This window comes from Choloepus didactylus, chromosome 5, assembly GCF_015220235.1.
Source record: "Choloepus didactylus isolate mChoDid1 chromosome 5, mChoDid1.pri, whole genome shotgun sequence".
Classification (NCBI taxonomy): Eukaryota; Metazoa; Chordata; class Mammalia; order Pilosa; family Megalonychidae; genus Choloepus; species Choloepus didactylus.
The window spans coordinates 76,622,793-76,645,256 of record NC_051311.1 but is presented as its reverse complement, the minus strand read 5'-3'; the positions used below and the strand labels follow the sequence as shown (position 1 = coordinate 76,645,256).

General features: G+C 36.4%; 2 protein-coding genes across 9 annotated transcripts in view; both read left to right on the top strand.

Moving 5' to 3' along the window:
• ST7 (suppression of tumorigenicity 7) overlaps nt 1-22,464 on the top strand; it is a 366,579-nt gene that overhangs the window by 275,018 nt on the left and 69,097 nt on the right. The window lies entirely within an intron of this gene.
• On the top strand, nt 6,018-7,555 carry LOC119534199 (60S ribosomal protein L27a-like). The gene has a single exon (XM_037836322.1). It carries the CDS (start codon nt 6,322-6,324, stop codon nt 6,763-6,765), a length of 444 nt encoding a protein of 147 aa, XP_037692250.1. The 5' UTR covers nt 6,018-6,321; the 3' UTR covers nt 6,766-7,555.

The following is a 22,464-nucleotide window of genomic DNA, read 5'->3' as shown; positions in this document are numbered from 1 at the left end:
TTTTCACTTTGCAGAAATTCTGTTTCTTGATATAAGAAAGAAACCCTGCCAGTTAGTTTGGCTGTGAAGTAGCTGAGAATTTTATGAAGGTCAGGGTATTTCTCTGTGTTAACCTGGTCCGAACATATTGAGCCTTTAACAAGCTGTTTTATATTTATTGATTCCTATTAACTTTAATTAGCCTGGAACAGGCATGCATGGAAGAGGAACAGATTTCAGTGATTTTCTATATGCTTAAGCAACTTTGTAGGAAAACTTTTTCAGTAGATAACATATAAAATTTCACATGAGGAAAATCAGTATATCTATGCTATGATTTGCTTAACATTATTTTATATTCACATTTCCCTTTATTGACATAGTCCAAATATGGATCATGGGCAGAAGGCTGGGATGCAGTGAATTAAACACTGGGTTGGGAGCCAGAAAACCTAGATGTGAATCTCAGCTTTGCTATTTACTAATTTTGTGACCCAGGGCCACTTATGTGCCTTTTTTGAACTTTTCATTCTCCTTCTGTATAGTGGAAATAATGATTATTACCTAAAGAGGTAATTGAGGGGATGATGGAGAGAATTAAGTGAGATAAACATAAAGACATACCTGGCATGTAGTAAATGCAGCCCCCCCCCCCCCGTTTTTTCTCTGTTAGGCCATAATTTATGTGACCATTCTCTTGATGCATAGTTTGAGATATTTCTGATTCCTTTTTCTTGTATGAATCAATCAGTTAATTAAGCAATCTCTTTTCTTCTTTCTACATATAAACACACATACATATTTATGCATATGTATATCTATGTGTGTGTGTATAATATATATATAGGGGGTTCTTGCATTACATTTCTAAAAAATATTCATGTGTTTATAATACTAGTACATATTGCTATTTGACTGGGATTATGGAGCATCCAATAGACTTGGGTACTATTGTAACAATTTTGAGAGGGAAGCTGTCAGACATGTTGGAGATGTGTTTTGATGAGACATATTCAAAGTGCTCTTTTCTTCAGAAACTCCTTGTATCAATCCTTTCACCTCAAATGAAGGGGGAGGGGAGGAACCGTCTCTTTGTTAAAGAAGCAGCTGGTCCCAGTTTTGCAGGAGACAGTTGTTGGCTGGGCCTGACTCATTTGACTCCTCTCAGGTTATGGGTCATGCACAAATGGGTGTTTCTCCGAGCCGTTCTCTCCCTTTACAACAAGCACCACATTTCTGGAAAACTTCCTCTGATAAAACAGCACAATGAACTCCAGGCAGCATGCTGATGAAGCATGTAGGCAGGAGGATCTAGTTTTTCATTAAGACAATCATCCTTTCCTCATATGCATTGGTATAAACTTTTCTAGAGCCAATTTTAATGTGGAAATACAGTCAAAATGCCTTCCATATAGAAATTTCTCTGGAAATGCCTTTAAGAAGGGAAAACTGTTAATTGGTGAGATGTCCTGAAAGAGAATGAAAGGGAATTCTGGGAGGACAGCTTAGATGATTTCTTGCCATTTCCATGGCTCAAGATTGTATTACAGATCTAATAAATTATTGATGCTGTAAGTGGACTATTGATGAAGTAAAAACACATCAACTCCTTAATGTCAAGATGCATGTCCTCATTTTTTTTAAAAGCAACGCATAATTATTTTGTACTTCAGGATGCTTTTTCAAATGACTCACATTAATAGTCTCCTTTTGAAATCAAGAAAATAGAAGCACCTTCCTGCCAAATGAAATCACTCCCTTCTTGAATCACCGTATTTACTTGGTTTTAGGATACCATGCTCTCTTAGTTCTAAAATCTCACGGTTTCCCTTGCCATATTCTCTTGTCTTCCTGACCTCAGAAATTTGAAGTGTCCTCTGGCAAGCTAAGCCTTCTTATCTACCTTCTTCTAGAACCCTGCATGACTGCATTCAATCCCAGAGCTTTTAACACTATTTAAATGTCAACAAACATTTCTGTCCTGTTTGTTGTAAGCATTGTTCCAAGTGCTTTACAAATATAAACTCAGTTAATCTTCATAACTGCCCTCAACATAGGTGCCTATTCAAGGTCACACAGCTAGTGAGTATTCTGGAGACTAGTCTTCCCATCATCTGCATCAGAAGTACCCATGTACTAGTTTAGTATCTACTTCAAAGGATCGGTATAGGGATTCAATAAAATAATTTATATAAAACACTTAGCACAGGTTGTCATGAATAGTAAGTGCTCAGTGTTGCTATTCTTACTGTTATTGTCCAAGATATATTGATAAGTGAAAAGGAAAAGGTATAAACATTAGATATGGTTTGATTCCATCCTTTCAATTAAAAAATAGATATTTATATAGACCAGTGGTTCTCAAACTTTTGAGGTCAGGACACCTTTAATATTATTGAGGACCCTCAAAATCTATTGTTTGTGTGGGCCTATCGCTATTTACCATTCTAGAAATCGAAACTGAGAGATTTTAAAAATATTAATTCATACTTAAAATAAGAATTACAAATATATGTTATTACAAATAACATTTTTATGAAAAATAACTATGTTTTCCAAACATAAAAAATAAGTAAGAAGAATGGCATTGTTTTACACTTACAGAAATCTCTTTAGCATCCAGCTGAATAGAATACAGCTGGACTTTCCTATCTGTTTGTACATTCAGAGGTCTCTGGGAATACCACTGTATACTAGTGAGAGAATGAGAGCGAAAAAGGCAAATAGTGTCTTAGTATTCTTATGAAAACAGTTTTGACCTCAGAATTCCTTGAAAAGAAGTCAGGGACCCCCTGGGATTCCCTGACTACACCTGGAGGGTCAAGGTATACGTATAATAAAAAGTCTTGAACTATACAGAAAAATGTTAGCAGTGAGCTTATAGCTGTTTTTCTGCTTTATGTGTTAATATAATGTGGAATTATTAGAATAACCATATCATTCTTATTTTCTTAGGATAAAAATAAAATGTGAAAACAATAAAGTTGGGACCTCTTGTCTTATACCATTTATAAAAATGAACTCAAAATATATCAGTGACCTAAATATAAGAGCTAAAACCATAAAAGTCTTAGAAGAAAATATAGAGGAAATTCTTCATGACCTTGGATTTTGGCAATGGATTTTTAGACATTACACAAAAAAAGTGAGCACCAAAGTAAAAATAGGATTTCATCAAAATTCAAAACTCTTTTTTATCCAAAGGACATTGTCAAAAAAGTGAAAAGGCAACTTGCAGAATGGAAAAAAAATATTATCAAATCATACATATATCAGTATCTAGAATATATTAAAAACTCTTATAACTCAACAAGAAAAAGGCAACCCAATTAAAACATGGGCAAAGGAATTGAATAGAAATTTCTCCAAAGAAGGACTACAAAAGTAGTGAAAATATTTTATTGTGTTCAACATCATTAGTCATTAGGGAAATGCAAATCAAAAGTACAGTGAGATACTATTTCCCGCCCACTAGGATGGCTGTAATTAAAAAAATGTAAAATAACAGATGGTGAGGATGTGGATAAATAGGAACTCTTGTATGTTGCTGGTACAAATGTAAAAAAACAAATGGCATTGTTTTTACATTTTTGGAAATCTCTTTAGCATCCAGCTGCCAGCTGCAGCGGAAGACAGTTTTGTAGTTCCTCAAAAAGTTAAACATAGAACCATATGACCTAGCAATTCTTCTCCTAAGTATATACCCAAAAGAATTGAAAACAAGGACTCAAACAGAAATTTGTACACCGATGTTCATGACAGCATTATTTACAACAGCCAAAAAGTGGAAACAACCCAAATGTCCAGCAACAGATGAACAGACAGACAATACGAGGTGTATCCATATAGTGGAATATTATTCAGGCATAAAGAGGAACAAAGTACTAATACATGCTACAACTGGATGAGCCTCAAAACATTATGCTAAGTGAAATAATCCAGCTACAAAAGGTTACGTATTGTACAATTCCACTTATATGAAATATTCAGAGTAGATTAAACCATGGATACAGGATACAGTTTGGTTGTTGCCAGGGACTATGGGGAGAGGAGAATGGGAAGCAATTGCTCAATGGGTATGAAGTTTCCTTTTGGGGTGATGAAATGTTTTGGAGCTAGACAGAGGTAGTGATTGCACAACATTGTGAATGCACTAAATGTCACTGAATTGTTATGTGTATTTTACCTCAATTAAAAAAAAAAGACAAACCATTTTCAAGAAAGCAAAAAAATAAATGCAAAAGGTGGCAAATGGGGTAGAAGCAGGGAAATGTGGACATCAACGAGAACTTTCACAACTAAAATTTCCTTTTAAAACCAGACCTGTGACCTATTTATTACTAGGTTATATATAAAAGCAAAATATGATACTCTGTATCTACCTTCATTCTTTCTAAAACTTCTTTAGCTGTATCAGGTCAGCCGAAAGCCCCCTACCATGGCCTTTTACCATGTAGACTTATTCTTAGCCCAGCCTGTAAAGATTGTAACTGCTGAATATCCTTCTTGAATTCTTATTCTTGGGTTTTTATTAAAAAATAAATTAGAGGAAGCTGCAGTTACTCCATCCCTGGGCTTGTATTCTTCCTGCACATTCAGCATCTTCCCCAGGATTGTCAATTGAGAACTGGAGAGTTTTCACTTTTCTGTTATCAATAAATTAAATGAGTATTCCTATGTGCCAGACATTCTTAAGTAGTTTACATATACCATCTTATTTAATTCACACGTACCATGGGTATCCTATTAAATTACAAAAGTAATTTATGCTTATTATAACAAGTTAAAGAATGAGGAAGTTATTATATCCCCTCCACTCATACAATGCCTTCTCATTGAGGTACATGCATCAAACTCTGAGATCTGTGTATATCTTTCCACCCTCTTTCCTTTGCGTGTACTAACACATACCTGATCATGTAAGGATTTTTGAGTCGAGTTCATTTATATCTTAACCACGGTTTCATGAGAGAATTAAGCTCTAATGGGGATGCTCCATTTAGTGAGGGCTCCCTACTAAAGAAAACATACAAATTTTGAGGTAATATAGTGCCATTTTCTTGACCTCTTTTTCGTAATTATTTTATCCTAATCTTAATTTTTATCTCAAATCACTTATTCATGTGATCCCTTCATTAAGGAGAGATCAAGACTGGGTGAGCAGTTTTGAGAGATCAGGACTGGGTGAGCAGCTTTTTGAGCCGAGTTTAAAAGCATGCAAAAGGGTAATTAGCATTCACCAGATTTTGAGCTTCTTGAGTGCCGGTACCATATTTGTTTTTCTTGTGCATCCCTCTCAATACACAGAACAGGATCTTGTAGAAAGAGATAGTCAAGGAAGTATTTGAATTGATGACTCAGATCTATGGTGTATAAATTCCAAAGTAGTGTTTTGCACCTGTGACTTTTGATTCCTAGCTTCTTGATGGTTATGACACCTCTTTTGGTTTGATTCTACTAGTTTTCTACCTTCCTTACAAGTCATCACATTTATTTTTAAATTAACCTAAGTTAAATGAGTTCTATTTAAAAAATTATCTTGACGTTCATCATATATAGCTTCTGGATCATTAGAGGTGTACTAGGATGTGAGCAATTGACCTTTGGGAATTAATTTAATAGTATTAATAGTTTGAGGATATCCTTTAAATGATTTGAGAAGAGGAGCACTTCTAATGAATGCATACTTTAGAGAATGTATACCTCTGGCATTAATCAAAGCCTTTGGAGCATTAAGGACTATTGATCAGGATTTTGCTTACTTATATGCATGAAGGGAAACTTCATGAAATCATTGATTTGTAAAAGAGAAATAATATGCCCTTCCTGATCTGTTTTTACATTTATTTTTGGAAATAATCTGCAACAAAAATTCTGTTCTTATTGCAAAGGTGAAGAGATTTTTTTTAGGAAGAAGAGTACTAAATGAATATTTTCGGGGTTAATTTCTGTTTCATTTTATTTTCTCATTCCTAAATTCTCTAGTTTTGTTCCTTCTCTCTGCCTTTTCATTCCACAGGTCATGTCACATTATTTCCCTTTTATACAGTCTTTCTTTGTTTCCTTCAAATTGTGGTTTATTATAGGTAATTTGATTATTGAATTGATTTAGAATATGTTAAGCTTGGTTAAGCTGGAAGGAAGTAAAGTGCCACTTTGTGGACATGGGGGATAGGAAGAAGGGCATTTTAATACCATCGGGCAACCAAGGGTCAGTTGAATATATGGTACTTTCAAAGCTTTTAAGATGCCCAGATATATGATGAGCTAAAGACAAACTATACAGTGACATGTGTTGGTGTTATAAAAAATAATAATAGCTCTTTCGTCTCGGCCGCCGACATGCCTTCCAGATTGAGAAAGACCCGGAAACTCCGGGGCCACATGAGCCATGGCCATGGCCGTATCAGCAAACACTGGAAGCATCCGGGAGGCTGGGGTAATGCTGGCGGCATGCATCACCGCAGGATCAACTTTGACAAATATCACCCAGGTTACTTTGGGAAGGTTGGTATGAGACATCACTTGAAGAGGAACCAGAGCTTCTGTCCAACTGTCAACCTTGATAAATTGTGGACCTTAGTCAGTGAGCAGACATGGGTAAATGCTGCTAAAAACAAGACTGGAGTTGCTCCCATCATTGATGTGGTACGATCGGGCTACTACAAAATTCTGGGGAAGGGAAAGCTCCCAAAGCAGCCTGTCATCATGAAGGCCAAATTCTTCAGCAGAAGAGCTGAGGAGAAGATCAAGGGTGTGGGGGGAGCGTGTGTCCTTGTGGCGTGAAGCCATGAGGAGGGAGGTTCATTAAATGCTAACAAATGCTTTTTCCCCTTGTGGTCTGAGTGTAGACTCTTTGATCTGAGTGTAGACTCTGAGCATAGTCAGCATCAGGAACCCACCTTAACCAGGTTCTAAGAAGAAATGTGGAGGCCTTAACTAATTAGCAAACTTGAACCTTACTTTCATTTATAAAATGAGAATGATACCTCTTGATAAAATTTTAGGTGAACACCTGTTTGCATTATTTACAATGGGTGGGAAAATGTAGCCTCATCTATTCCTTGGGGATTGAGACAGTTTTGATGGGTTTGAGGCAGTTCTATAGAGCTAAATTCCTGATCCTAAGGGTTGCCTCCTGGGTTCCTTACCTTGGACTGAACCATTCTAGTTATAACTAGAATCTAGAATTAGTAGTATTTCTTACAGTCAAAATGGTAAGGAGAAAATACGGAAATCCTGAAGGCCAGAAACTGAGTCAGGTTTGATAGGGTTTGTGTCTTCCTGTTGAAGCCAAACTGATAATGACCAATGCTCCTGTGTAATAAAACCTATAGAGAGTGGCCTTTTTAGTTTTTACCACAGAATGAAAGAATTTGCTTATAATACCCCAAATAGCAATTTCTCAGCTTCAGTTATTTAAATGTTTGTTCTCCATTGGCCCCTTATTTACAAAATTAATAAGTACAATAAAATAAGGCCTTGAGAATATATATGTTTATAATTATGCCATCATGTCTGTCCAGTTTCAAATAATTTAAAAGCGTATTTGAATGATTCTGGGTAAGAACATTCTACTAAGATAAATATTTGGATAAAAATTAAAAAAAAAACTAAAAAAATAAAAAAAAGTCAATTGTTAGCATATTTCTAGATACTGTTTTGGGTATACTTACAAATAAATAAAAAGTGAATCTTGAAAATAAATACCATAAATAAGAAACCACTGATCTTTAAAGTTCAGCCATGTATTAACGCCTTCCTTCTTTTTGATCCTGATTTGCTTTTCTGCGTTTGCCTGATAGAATTAAGTTGACTTCTTTAGTAAATTATTGGCAATTAGTGTGTTAAATAGAAAGGAAAAGTGCTTAACTAATAAGAGCAAACAGTAGATCTAGTGATTATTGATTTACCTGATGGTAATCCCGTCAGTTGATGAATTGTAGTTTGAACATCATACTCTATAAAAAGTGAACAGCAGATGGTAAATAATCTGATGTAGGGGAGAGCTTTAGCTAGAAATAGAGTAATTTTATTTGCTATTAGGTATTATCATTTACATGAAAGTCTTACTTGTAGTGTAGTAACTAAGTACGTGATTCATAACCTGAGCTGTCACTAGCAGGATTTTTCATATTCTGGACCTACAGTTTTCAATGTGGTGGATGGTATTCATTGCTGAGTAGAATCTTCAGTTTGTATAGCTGGCCCATGAGCAGTTCCAGCTAGATGCTGCCATCTGAGAGATTGATTTATCTTTCCACCTTCAGGTTCCTGTTCTTGACCCTGCCTTCCTAGGTATTAATATTTGGCTTTTGTTTCTCAACTATGTTTACAACCAGTTCTTTTCTTGGATTCCTCTGTTCTTCATTTCACCTTCCCAGAACTCAATCCTGTTTTCATCTAGTGACTCCAGTAATGCCCACCTTTCTCTAGTTCCTCATCTTCTCTCCTGCTTAGTGCCCTGCACCCCTGATTTTGGTCTTGCTATATCCACATTGCCCTAAATCATTTATCATTCATTCATTCATATAGCTCCACTCCATGCCAGTCCCTGTTCTAGGTAATCGGTATAATCAGTGAGCAGAACAAAGGCCCCTGCCTTTATGCAGTTTGCATTCTAGTAGGGAGAAGAGACAATAAATAATAAACCTAATAAGTGCGTATTTTTATAGTATATTAGAAGGTGATAAATGCTGTGGGGAAAAAAGATCAAGTAAATTGGGATAAGAAGGTCTGGGAAAGCCAGTGGGGAGAAGAGGGGCAGGTAGGGAGGCCATAGATGAGAGAGTTTAAATAGGTTGACCTGTGACAAGGAGGAGACATTTTACCCAAGATTGAAAAAGGTATAGAAGTTAGTCATGTGATATATGCTCAAAGGCCCTAAGATAGGAGTGTGTCAGCTGTGTTCAAGTAATAACAAGAATCCTGGGTGGATGGGATAGAGTAAGCTCAGGGGAGAGAGGTGAAGTAGGTTACAGAACATGTAGGGTTTGTGGATTGTAGTAAGGCCTTTAGCTTTTACTCTGGTGAAATGGCTAGGCTTGCAAGGTTTTGAGAAGAGGAGTGACATATCCAGTCTTAATTTTTACAGGCTGCTCTATAGCAAGGGTAGAAGCAAGGTCAATCAGGCTCTTACATTAATCTTGGTAAGAGATGATGGTGTCTCAGGACAGTGGTAGCAGAGCTGGTGGGGATAAGTGGTCAGATTCTAGATGTATTTTGAAAATAAGACCAACAGAATTAGCTGATGAAACAGATGTGCAGTATGAGAAAAAGAGATTGTTTATATTCTCATCATCAATACATGACTGTGTTTACATTTTCGCCAGCATTACGTGACTGTGCCATCCATAGCTCAGTGCCAGGCTCTGTTTTAAGCCTTATAATATACATACATATGCACACGTTTAATCCTCACAATAACCCTATGAAGGAAGTACTATTATTATCTCCAGTTCACAGATGAGGAAACGGAGATACAGAGAGGATAGTGGCTGGCTTAAGTAGTGGGTGGCCAGGTTTTGAACTCTGAGTCTGGCTCAGTACTAATATCTAGTTTTCTAACTTCTAATTTTGCCAAATCTGGTGGATGTAAAGTAGCAACTCAGTGTTTTAGTTTGTATTTTGCTGATTATTATTAAGCTTGAACATGGACAAGATGATTTTTGTCCTTTAATGCTTAATTTTCTTTAATGGCTATTTGTTTAGTCAAGTTTTCTATTTTTTTCCTGGATCAATTTTGGCGTGTCTAGAGACATTTCTTTTGTCAAGATTTTCAAGTTTATTGCAAATATTTTTGTCAAGTTTACACAATTTTGTAGTATTAATTACGTTTACAATATTATTCTACCATCACCAATATCCATTACCCCAACTTTTTCATCACCTTAAACAGAAATTCTTCACCCATTAAGCAATAACTCCTTCCCATTCCCCATGTATAGTTTTTCATAATGTTATTTCATACTTTTAAAAAATATTATGTTTGTAGTTCTTTCTCCCTTATCATTTTGTATTTTGTTTATTTGCATCTTTATGCTTTTATTTTCCCTAATCAGTCTTGCCAGATATTTGTCTATTTTATTAAGTCTTTTCGAAAGAAAGATTTTCTCAACTTTTTTGTTTTTTATTCATTAGTTCTGCCCACATTTGTATTATTTTGTTTCTTCTCCTGCTTGTCTGTCTCCTCCATTTCTGTGTTTGTTGCCCTCTTTTTTTTTAACCAATTTAAGTTGAATGTTTAGCTCCATTTGATTCAGAGTATTTCTTTGTTCCCTTATCATTTTGTCTTAACCTGTATGCTATTTTTTTAGCCCCACGGCAATTGTTTTATAGTTATTTTTGCATTATTCTTAGAGAACATAAATCATATGATACTGACTTGGGGAAAATTTATGGAGGCTTCTTTGGAGACCTAATACAGGGTCAGTTTTTGTAAATGTTCTGTCTTTGAAAAGAATGTATTTTCTGTCTGTTGGGTGTAAAGATCTATATGTATAGGATGGAAGCAATGTAGTTATTTTAGGTTGTTCTTCTTATTCCTTTGTTTTGTTTGAAATGTTTTTGTTTGTTTTTAATTTTTTTGATAAATATAGTTTAAAAAAAAGATCTATATTTATTTACTAGCTTGAGCTCATTAATCACGTTTTCAGATCCTGTGTAGCTTAGCTAATTTTTTGTCTGCTTGCTCTATTAGTTTCTGAGAAGGATATGATAGAATAGGCAATTCCAATTATTGATTTATCTGTTTTTTTTAACCCATGTTTATTGAATTTTTGCTTTATGGTATATAATGTCCCTCCTTTATCCCTTATATTTTCTGACTTGATTTTTTAAAATTATATTAAGGTTGCTACCCTAGCTTATTTGGATTCATATATGCCTGGTATATTTTTTCCAAATTTTATAATCAAGCATCCTGCAACTTTTTGAAGGATCATTTGTATCTGTAAAATTTTTGCTGAATACTGGCTTTATTCCAATCTGAGCATTGCTCTTGGTTGATATATTTAACCCATTTGTATTTATTGTAATTATTATTCTGTTGAGAGTTATTTTTGCTGTTTTTCATGTTTTCTATCATATTTCCCCCCTCCTTTCTTCTCTTCCATTGAATAGATCTTGTGCTTGTTCAATACTTAAACATTCTATTTTATTCTTCGTGTGGCCTCAACTTACTAAGATCTATACTTACATTTATTTTTCTTGTTCAGTTCTCAAGCATATCAGTATCTCTATCTGCTTCCCAAATGAGACAGTTAACTTAGAATGTACTTACCCGTCTCTAGACTCACATAGCAACCAGGAAAATTTGTGAGCAGCTTTTTCTCTCTGAGCGTGTGCAGGCAGCACTGAGTCCGAGGCCCCGCCTGATAACTTGGCAGGTTGTTTCTGTGGCAAGGAGCCAGTGAACTGTTGATTTATAGTGTAAACAAAAAGGTGATTGCTGGAAAAGACATACTGGCTGACCTGAGCCAGCAGGAACAATCTATTTGCAGGAACAGCTTTTTTGCTTGCACAAAAGCAAGTGAAGACAGCAATGTATGCAATAACCAGGGAGGCCAATGAATTGGGTCTCCTGTATTTCCCATTTTAATGAATTGGGCCTCTTGTATTTCCCTTTTTAATAATTGATGTAAAAGCATTGATTATATTCTTCTTCCTGGATAAATGTTTGCCTACTTATTAAGGACAGATATTCTCATAGCCTTCCCATTCTGCTAAGGCCTGGGGAAACTACTTTCACTGCTTAAAGTTATATTCTGGGACCTCTCACTGAAACCTTTAAGTACAAGCTGGTCTCCAGTGGAGCATCTTGCCTGTACTTTCCCACCAGTAAAATTTTTACTGTTGAGGCAGAGTAAAAGTAGTTGCCATCTTTCTACCCACAAATATCCCTCCCTTGAAGTACAAATGGGCTGTGCCTCCTGTTTAATGTATCCCTGCCCTATTTCCCACTCTGAGTCATGGCTCCCTTGCTGTTGAGGATCTGGAGCAGTCCTCAAGTTCTGGTTGGAGAGATGCTCTCTGCTCCTCTTCTGATAGTCTCCTCTTATGTTGTATTTTGCCCTCCAGTTTTCCCATGAGCAAGTTATTTCATTATATCACCTTGATTGTGTCCTACTTTTCTTCTTGAAGGCATTGATTTTTGAGTTCTCTGACTTTCTGATTCTTATGTGGATTGATAGTTTTTTTAGACACACTGCTCAGATGGAGTCTTCTACTGTTCTTATGTTGAAACTCTTGGATTAGTTCCATTGTTTATTGGAATTATTTCTAAGATTTTGCATTTTGCTGGGAGTACATTCTCAAGAACTTACTTTACAACTCCTGAATTGTTTAACATCTGATGTCTAACTATCTGATGATACTTCTGCTGCAAGTAATGAAGGCCTTGATCTATTTCTTTTGGCATTCAGTAATCCTGATGAGAAATCTAATGCCAATATGATTCTCATTGCTTTGTAAATAATCTGGTTTTCTTTCTGGAAGGTTTTAAAATCTTGGTCTCTGGTGATCTGAGAATTTTTAATGATGTGTCTAGATGTAGGTCATGTTGTCATTGACCTTTTTTGGCACCGAGTAGACCTTTTCAGTTGGAAGAGTCAAGTTTATGCCACTCTGGAATTTTCTTCAGCTATTTATTCTACTGTTTCTCTCCTCTTTTTTTTTTTTTTTTTTTTTTATTCTTTCAGAAATATCTGTTAGATGGGCATTGACCTTCTTAGACTGCTCTTCCATGTCTTTTATCTTTTTTTTTTCACCTCTATGTATTTTTTTTTTTCTTCATTAGAGAAGTTGTGGGTTTACAGAACAATCATGCAAAGTACAGGATTCCCATATAGTGCCCTATTATTAAACCTTCCATTGGTGTGGGAAAACATTTGTTAAAATTGATGATAGCAAATTTTATAATTTACTATTAACAGTCCATGGTTTGACTAGGGCTCACTGTGTAGTGTAGTTCCATGGATCTTTTAAAAAAATTTTATTCTGTTGGCATATATACATTCTAACATTTCCCCTTTTAATCACATTCAGATATATATTTCAGTGCTGTTAAATACATTCATGATGTTGTGCTACCTTCACACCATCCATTACGAAGCATTTTTATCATTCCAAAAGGAGCCCTGTACATTTTAAGCCTCAACTTCCTATTCCCTATCCCCATGCCATCTCCTGGTAACCTGTGTTCTAGATTCTGCCTCTGTGAGTTTGCTTATTCTAATTATTTTTAATCAGTGAGATCATAAAATATTTGTCCTTTTGCTTGTATTTGTCTGGCTTATTTTACTCAGCATAATGTCTTCAAGGTTCATCCATGTTGTCACATGTATCAGGACTTCATTCTTTTTTTACTACTGAATAAATATTCTGTTTTAAGTATGCACTGCATTTTATTTATCCACTTATCAGCTGATGGACACTTGGGTTGCTTCCACCTTTTGGCACCTCTGTGCTTTTGCTCTAAGTTCTAGGAGATTTTTTTTCAGCAAAACTATCTGATCTTTTATTAACTTTTCCCCAATTTTGACACTCATTTTAATTCCCTTAGTGCTTTCTTGTTGCTCCTTTCGTAGTAGCCTATTCTTTTTTTATTGTTGCAGAATCCTCTTTCATTTCTCTGAAGATACTGCTTTTTTAAATGCTTTAAATTTTATTTCCTGAGTTATTTCATTTATCTGGAGTTAGTCTTTTTAGCTTAGTCTTCCTGATTCTCTCTTTTGTATTAGTAATTTTCCTTGAATGTCTAGTGATATTTTGTTTTGCCTTCATATTTACAGATGAAGGTCTAGATTGCTTAATTTATATAACTGTTTACATTTCCCTTTTTTTCACATATAAAGAGGTTTACTTCAATACATTTCCTTTTACGTGTTCCATGTCTGTTTCCTCTCTATGGAATGGTAGATGACAAACTCTCTTTAGATCGGTGGAACATGTTGATTGACAGGCTTTTCTTTAGACAGCATGATGGCCAATTCAGTTTTCTTTTCCACTCTGAAGCTTTTGATGCAGTTGGCAACTCCTTCTTTAATTAGGAATTAGTTTTAATTTTTATCAAAGCAATATATGTCCCTAGTTTAAAAAGTCAAATAGTATTAACAGACTGTTAGTGAAACATCAGCAGTTTCATGTCTCACTTAGACCCACTCTCAGACAACCACTTTTTATTTACTCTTCTAGTTCTTTGGTATTTTGCTCAATATTACTAAATATGCTTATTTTCCTTTTGTGTGGGTTTATTTTGTTTGTTTTTGGTGGTGACCTCTTTATTCTGTCTAGATGCTTTTAAGATCTCTTTAATTTCTGATGTTCTAAAATTGCGTAATTATGTGCCTTGATATGGTTCTTCTTTCTTTCATACTGCCTGGTACTTGGTTGTTCTTTTCTTATATTATTTCTTTGATAATTTTTATCGCCTCTGTTTTTCTCTTCTTGCTTTCTAGAACTTCTATTACTTAGGCTTCTTGAACGGATCGTCTGATCAGAGGACTGTCAAACCATTGCTTGTTCTTTTCCTGCTTAAAACCCTTTAACGTATACCATTGGATTTAGAACAAAATGTAAATTCTTTCCATGGCTTTTAAGGCCTTAAATGATCTGGCCCCTGCTTATTCTTCCAAACTCAACTTATGCTACTGTTTTTCTCGCTCACTTAGGATGCAACCAGATTGGGCTTCTTTTTGAGTACACCAGGCCCTTTATTCCTTCCTTAGGGTGTTTACGTGGGCAATGCTTTCTGCCTGAAATCCTCTGCTCCAAGATCCTCACTTGGTTGGCTCCTTCTTGTCATTTAGGCTCAGCTGAACTATTACCTTAGGAGGGCCTTCCATGATTCCCAACTGAGAGAGCACCTTACACACACGCACGCACACACACAAACACACTATATCATTATCATGTCACTGTCTTATTTTCTTTATTGCCCTTTCTCTTTTTAAATTAACTTGTTAATTTACTTATTTGCTTATTTATTGTCTGTATTCTTGTCCCCCACTAGAAAGTAAGCTCCATGAGGACAGGGCTTCATCTTCTTCACTGATGTTCACCTTTGGACTAATAATAGTACCCGGCACATGATAGGTTCTCAATTTTTATTGAATGAATGGCTGGATGATGGATGGATGCCTGCATGGGGAATAAAGCGGCAAAATAAGAAGACTTGACTGAGAATTTACAACTTCCACACTAAGAACTCTTTTCTACCCTGAACAAAAATCTTCAGTTTTTTTAGTGAGCACTTCCATGATTGTAGATTAGATACAAATGCCAGTTACTTCATTTCCATCAAACTTAGGAAGATGAGAAAGGCTATTCATCCCAATTATTCTGTAGTCAGGTGCTTAATTTATGTTTATTGCCCCATAAGCCATTCTAGCTCTCTGTCTCTGCCAGCTCCAAATTTGGGGTCTCTCTGGGGCTCTTTACAGAAAAATAAGCTATAGTTTCTTTAGCTTCCCCTCCTATGGTGAATAAGGTCCTATATATAATTTGTCATGCAGAAGTTTGTTGAAATCTCTTGTTCAGTGAGTCTGCAGACATTCCTCCCATTCTCTTTACTGTTTTCATCAAAGTTACCGATTCGTTCTTTTTTATACCACTTTTCTGTCATTTCAACAAGTTTTAGGGGAGGGAAAGGAGGTAAACGTGTTTGTTCAGTGTTCCATTCAACTTGTAAGTATTTTGCCTGAATTATTTTACTACCATCATGTGGGATGTGTGGAGACTATAGACTTGGTGTCTATGCATTATTAAACAACTGTGCATGGTGTGCTCACACATCCCTGATTTCAGGTAGGAAAAATTTTCTAGACTTTTCTCTAAAGAGTCAGGGATCATTTTATGCTACTTCTGCTGAACACAACACATTTCCTTTCATAGAGAGAGAAGCATCACTCCTGTCTTATATAGTTGACTTTTTCAATCTTGCCTTCTACTCTTCAGTAATAAAGACACACAGATCCAAAAGCTCTGAGTTTAATTGATAGGTTCTGGTAGAACAACCCCAAGTGGACTCTAGGCCTAACTTGAGAGACTCAAGATTCAAGAGGTAGAGTTGAGAGGAGTTGGAGACTGATTGGATACAATTTTCATTTCGTTTTGTTTTGTTTTTTAATTTTCATAGTGTTGGGTGAGGGAGAGAGAAAGAAGTTATAGAAGACTTCTGGAGTTCTTACTTGGGAAATTGGGGAGACAATGGTACCATCATGAGAGTTGAGACTGTAGTAGAAATAGCTCATTTGGGGGGACAAGAGGAATTATTTCAATTTTAGATATGCTACTTTTATAGTACCTATGGAGCATCCAAGTGGAAATTTCTAGGAGGTAATGGGATATACACATCTTGAGCTCAGGTTGGAGAAAGATCTGGAAATGATCAACATGGAAGGTAATTATAACCATAAGCAAGAATGAGGTCATCTGGGGAAGAGTGAATAGAGTAGACAAAAGAGGTGTGCAGGGGAGTTCAGAACACTCCATCAAAGCCTGAAAGGAAGTGACTAGAGAAGTAAGAAGAAAATCTAGGAATATGTTGTATCTTGAAAACTAGAGCAAGAGAACATTTTGGGAGGGAGTTTATATTTCTTTGTAAGTAGAATGTGAAGCCCTTAAGTGTATAAAACAGAGGAGGGATGTGAACTTACTAACATTTTTATAAGATTGTATTTATAAGAATACTGGATACATTGTAGAGCTTGGAGTGTGTTCCGGTTTGCTAATGCTGCCGTTATGCAAAATACCAGAAATGAATTGGCTTTTATAATGGGGTTTTATTTGGTTACAAATTTACAGTCTGAAGGCCATGAAAATGTCGAAATCAAGGCATCAATACAAGTATACCTTTACCAAAGGAAGTCCAATGGCATCCAGAAAACCTCTGTTAGCTGGGAAGGCATGTAGCTGGCATCTGCTGATCCTGGGTTGTGTTCCAATCCTCTCTCAGCTCCTGTGCTTTCTTCAAAATGTTGCTCTTGGGGCATTTTGTCCTTTCTTAGCTTCTCTGGAGCAACCACTGGGCTAGCATCTCCAAAGTGTCAGCAAAAGTCTGCTTTCAGCAGCCGTCTCCAAAATGTCACTCTCAGCCGCTCTGAGGTCCTTCTGTTTGTGAGCTCTTTTATAGGACTCCAGTGATTAAATCAAGACCCACCCTGAATGGGCAGGGTCCATATCTCCATGGAAATTATCCAGACGTAATGGGAATGAGAGTAATGGGAATGGCCCAAGAAAGATAAGGACGGAAATCTTTGGAGTACAGGGCATCAATGGTCTCAGTGAAATTAAAGAGGAAGTTAGTGGGAGTAATGGTAACTGGAGAGTGGCACGTTATGGTCACAGCAATGCATATTTGAATTTTAGCTGGAACACATCTAGATGATGTCATAGTCTGGAGTTTGGCTATGACCTACCTTGGGTTGCTTAATTGTGGTAGAGGGATAGTCTTTTTTTGAGAAAGTAAACCACTGAGATTCTAGAGTACTAGATGGATGTTCACATGGACTGAAGTTATCCATATTGAAGGGAGGGCTTCAGATCAAGAGTAATGGTGGACTTGGGTGCCAGAAATCTTCCATGTATGAGAGTCTATGTTCTAGTTTGCTAATGCTGCCAGAATGCAAAACACCAGAAATGGATCGGCTTTTATAAAGGTGGTTTATTTGGTTACACAGTTACAGTTGTAAGGCCATAAAATGTCCAAGGTAACACATCAACAATTGGGTACCTTCACTGGAGGATGGCCAATGGTATCCAGAAAACCTCTGTTAGCTGGGAAGGCATGTGGCTGGCATCTGCTCCAAAGTTCTGGGTTCAAAAGGGCTTTCTCCCAGGACATTCCTCTCTAGGCTGCAGTTCCTTAAAAATGTCACCCTCAGTTGCTCTTGTGGCATATGTCCTCTCTTGGCTTCTCCAGAGCAAAAGTCTGCTTTCAACAGCCATCTTCAAACTGTCTCTCATCTGCAGCTACTCTCTCAGCTTCTGTGCATTCTTCAAAGTGTCCCTCTTGGCTGTAGCTCCTCTTCAAAATGTCACTCTCAGCTGCACTTCAAAATGTCACTCTCAGCTGCACTAAGTTCCTTCTGTTGTCAGCTCATTTATATGGCTCCAGTGATTTAATTTAGACCCACTCTGAATGGGTGGGGTAGAACCTCCATGGAAATTATCCAATCAGAGTTATCACCCACAATTGGGTGGGGCACATTTCCATGCAAACAACCTAATCCAAACATTCCAACTTAATCCCCACTAATATGTCTGCCCCACAAAATCACATCAAAGAACATGGCTTTTTCTGGGGGACATAATACATTCAGACCAGCACAAGTCTATTACTGAGATTGGAAGAAAACAAGTCAAAGGATGGTGGTGGTGCTGGAGCATTAAGGCATGAGCTTCAGAAGAGTAGTTGCTGCTGCCCAAGGGCCAAACCATAATGGCCTGAATGTACTCTGAAGAAACCAGCTCTACATCCTTCATAGTAAACACAAGTTTAGTGGGAAAATTAGCAGCTGCAACAGAAACAGTGCACTCAGGCTAGTGTTCCATAAATAGGTTATGGATATATTGGGGAATTTACATATCATGGACTCAGGTTCCAAGTGGGCTCATTGGAAAGACTGGGGAGGAAATAGAGCACTGGAAGGGAAAGTCATCACAGAACAGTGGGGAGAACGAATGTCAAGTGTTGGACTACTAACTTTCTGCCTGTTGTCATAAAAGAATCTTCCATAATAGTTAACTTTCAGCGTGACCCTGTTGTGAGAACAAGTATTTGTTAACTGTGCCTCAAATAACCAAATGAGTTAATCTCTTGAATAGACTTATTTACCATTACCCAAGTGAATGTGGAAGGTTGTCTGCCAAACACAGTGATTGTGGTTTTGGCATGAGAAGTCCTTTCTGACAGTAATTGTTGGCCAGCATGTTTAGCTGCTCTTTGAGGCCACTCCTGGAACAGGAGAGCAGTGCCATGTCATCACAGAGGGAAGGATGCTTATCGTCCTATTTTCCATGGGCCTGCTTCCAAGCCTTTTGAAATATGCATCAGATTGTTTAGATTTGTTCATCATTTCAGGTCTAGGACACAGTCCTATTTTAAGCTGATTAAGATAAGAAAGCAAGTGTTTTATTCATAAGCTGATTAAGGTGAGAAAGCAAGTGTTTTACTCAATGTTACCTAACAGTTGGGGAGGGTATAAATCAGTCTTTCCCCAAGACAGTATGAAGGCCAATTTCTTCCTTGACCTCTTCTCCCAAAATCTCACCTTTGGGGATCTTGAAACTGCAGTTTATCATAGAGTTTACAGTGGGGAAATTATATATATAAATATCAATCATAGGTTAAAAGGTGGTGACACTGGATTCTTGATTTTGGAAAGGAAATTTTCCGAGTGTCTTGAAGTGGGGTGAAAAAAAAAAAAAAGTCACTGAGGAAGGAAGAGGTTGAGGAAGAGAACCTTTGAAGATTTCTCTGCTCTGACCAGGGTTTTGCTTGTTTTACCTTCAACTGACCAAGGAACAAAAGAACAAATAGAAGTTTTATACTGAAAATAATTTTGTTAGGATATGTTAATTCACCATATAAAGGATTATGGATTAAGAGAATGGAAAGACAAGTGACAGAATAAGAGAAAATATTTGCAAAATATGTATCTGGCAAAGGATTTGTGTCCAAAATATATGAACTGTTAAAATTCAATAAAAGGAAAACAAATGACCCAATTAAAAAATGGGCTAAAGAGCTGAACAGACACCTCACCAGAGCAGATATACAAATAGTAAGTAAGCACATGAAAAGATGCTCAACATCATATATCATTAGGGAGTTAGAAATTCAGACAATAACAAGATACTACTACACATCTACTAGAATGACTAAAATCCAAATCACTAAAATGCCAAATGCTGGCAAGAAATAGAGCTAAAGATACTCTCATTCATTGCTGGTGGGAATGCAAAATGGTACAGCCACTTTGGAAGACAGTTTGGCAGTTTCAGCAATTGTGCTTCTGGAGCTATTTACCTAAAAGAGTTGAAAACTTATGTCCTCACAAAAACCTGCACACAAATGTTTATAGCACCTTTTTATTCATAATTACCAAAAATTGGACGTAACAAAGATGCCCTTCAGTAGGTGAATGGATAAACAAATGGTGGCACATCCATAAAATGAGTTATCAAGCCACAGAAAGACATGGAGGAACTTTAAGTGCATGTTACTAAGTGAAATGAATCAGTCGGAAAATGCTGCATATTATATGATTCCAATGAAATGGCACTCTGGAAAAGGCAAAACCATAATGACAGTAAAATGATGAGTTGTAGCCATGGTTTTGGTGTGGGATGGGGGAAACACAAATGGGTGGGGCACTGGGTATTTTTAGGTATTTATCTGGCTGATACTTATAATGGTGGATACAGGACATTATGCATTTATCAAAACTCATAGAACTGTACAACCCAAAGAGTGAACCCCAATGCAAACTATAGACTTCAGTTACTAATAATGTATCAATATTGGTTCATCACTGTAACATATTGTACCACGCTAATGGAAGATGTTAATAATAGGAGAAATTGTTGTGTGGGTGTGGGTGGGGGGGAGGAGTATATGGCGTCTTTGTACTTTCTGTGCATTTTTTCTGTAAAACTAAACTGTTTTAAAAAATAAAGTTTATTATTTAAAAAAATACAATGAAATATATAAACACAAAACTTTTCATCTTCACTAGAAATTTTTTTTTTTTAAGTTCTCTCTTTGGAATGATTTTGACTGGAAAAGTGGATAATTATTTAGATGACCTTCTAGTCTTTTGAGGCTTTGAGAAATACAAAACAATCTTCTGCCAATCACCATGATACCTACAACTGTTCCTTCTCTCTTCAGTTCTCGTGTTAGATACGTTTATACAATGTACCCAGTTCGTGTACTTGTTAACTGGTGATATAATTAACTGTCCATGCAGCTCATGTATTACTGTGTTACTTTTCAGTAGACGCAACTTAATATTTTCCTTTAGATTAGTTCTGAAAGTAACATTTTCCTATTAGTGTACATATAAGCCTCTCCGGATTGCATTTTATGGTGGTCTGTGTAAATGGAAGTCTCATGTGCCTCTGAGGACTTTGGAAATAATTCATTCTTTTCTTTCACAGCTCTTAATGTCAGTAAAAATCACTGACAAAATAATAACATGAAATACAGAGTGTCTTTTGCCTTTGTTTGAAACTGTAATTAAGTAATGTCAAATTTGCAACTATAACAAAATTGTATCTGCTGTTTGAATATAGTACAGGCCAAATTCTATAAACTTCAATTAGGCCAAGCTTGCATTGACCTCAGTAGGAATCTGGCTGAGTATCTTTTTTAATTACCTCTGCCTTAAAATATGTAAGAATTTTCACATAGTTTTTATCACTCAAGAAACAATACATGGATAGCTAAACTAATAAAATGTTTAAATAGAAACAAATCAAACTTGAAAGGTTTAAACTGTTGTTTTCATCCTGTAAGTCAGCTGAGAAAAAGCATACAGTCTGCAGTTCTAAATTATGTCCATAGAGCATTTCAAATCCAGTGACTTAAACTCCTTTTTCTTTCCCCCATTTGAGCTCATAAATGTTAACCTCAGAAGTGCCTTACATTCTTCCATTGAAATAAACTTGAACTGACATAGCCAGATGATGTAAAATTGAAACTGAAATTCTATCCTTGGCCCATCCCATGTTCTTCCCCATAGGTATTAGAGGAATCACAGGAGAGTTAGTGTTTTCATTCTATGTGAACTGCAATATTTGGGCAACACAGGGCATATAAATTTCTTGCTGCCAGGAGAAAGCAATTACCAGCATGGAGAAGATAGCTGGCATTAAATAAACAGAACTATGCTAGAAAGTGAGTGAGTTTAAAGATTTATTTAGAATGACTTAAACTTATAAAAAACAGGCCTTTATATTTATCATATGCCTTCATTCAAGTTTGATATGGAAACCATGGTCGTTTTTTAAGAGAAATACCAATTATGTCACCAAGCCAATTTTGTACATTATTTTAAAATAAATAAATACATTGGGATATGCTATACTGTACAATTGAAAAAGAAAGGAAACTAGTTGTATATAGCAAAACAAATAGCACTTTGAAAACTGTATACGTGTTAACATTATATAAGGATAATGGCTACCATTTATCAAGCTCTCCCTCCCTTATATTGTGCCAGGATGCACCCTGAGCTAGGTGTTATTGCTATCTTGCAGATGAGAAAAATGAGCACTGGTGCTAAGAAAATGCCACTGTCCTTGGACATGAACCCAGATCTATCTGATTACAAAGGTGGGATGTGCCACCTCTCTTATGATGAACCCTCCCTAGCAGCCCCACTGCTGTGCCCAATGCCATGTCTTTTATTTCAAAAACAATATGCTATGCGAGTTATTGATATGGTTCTGGAGAGGAAGAAGAAGAAATTTTATGGCAGA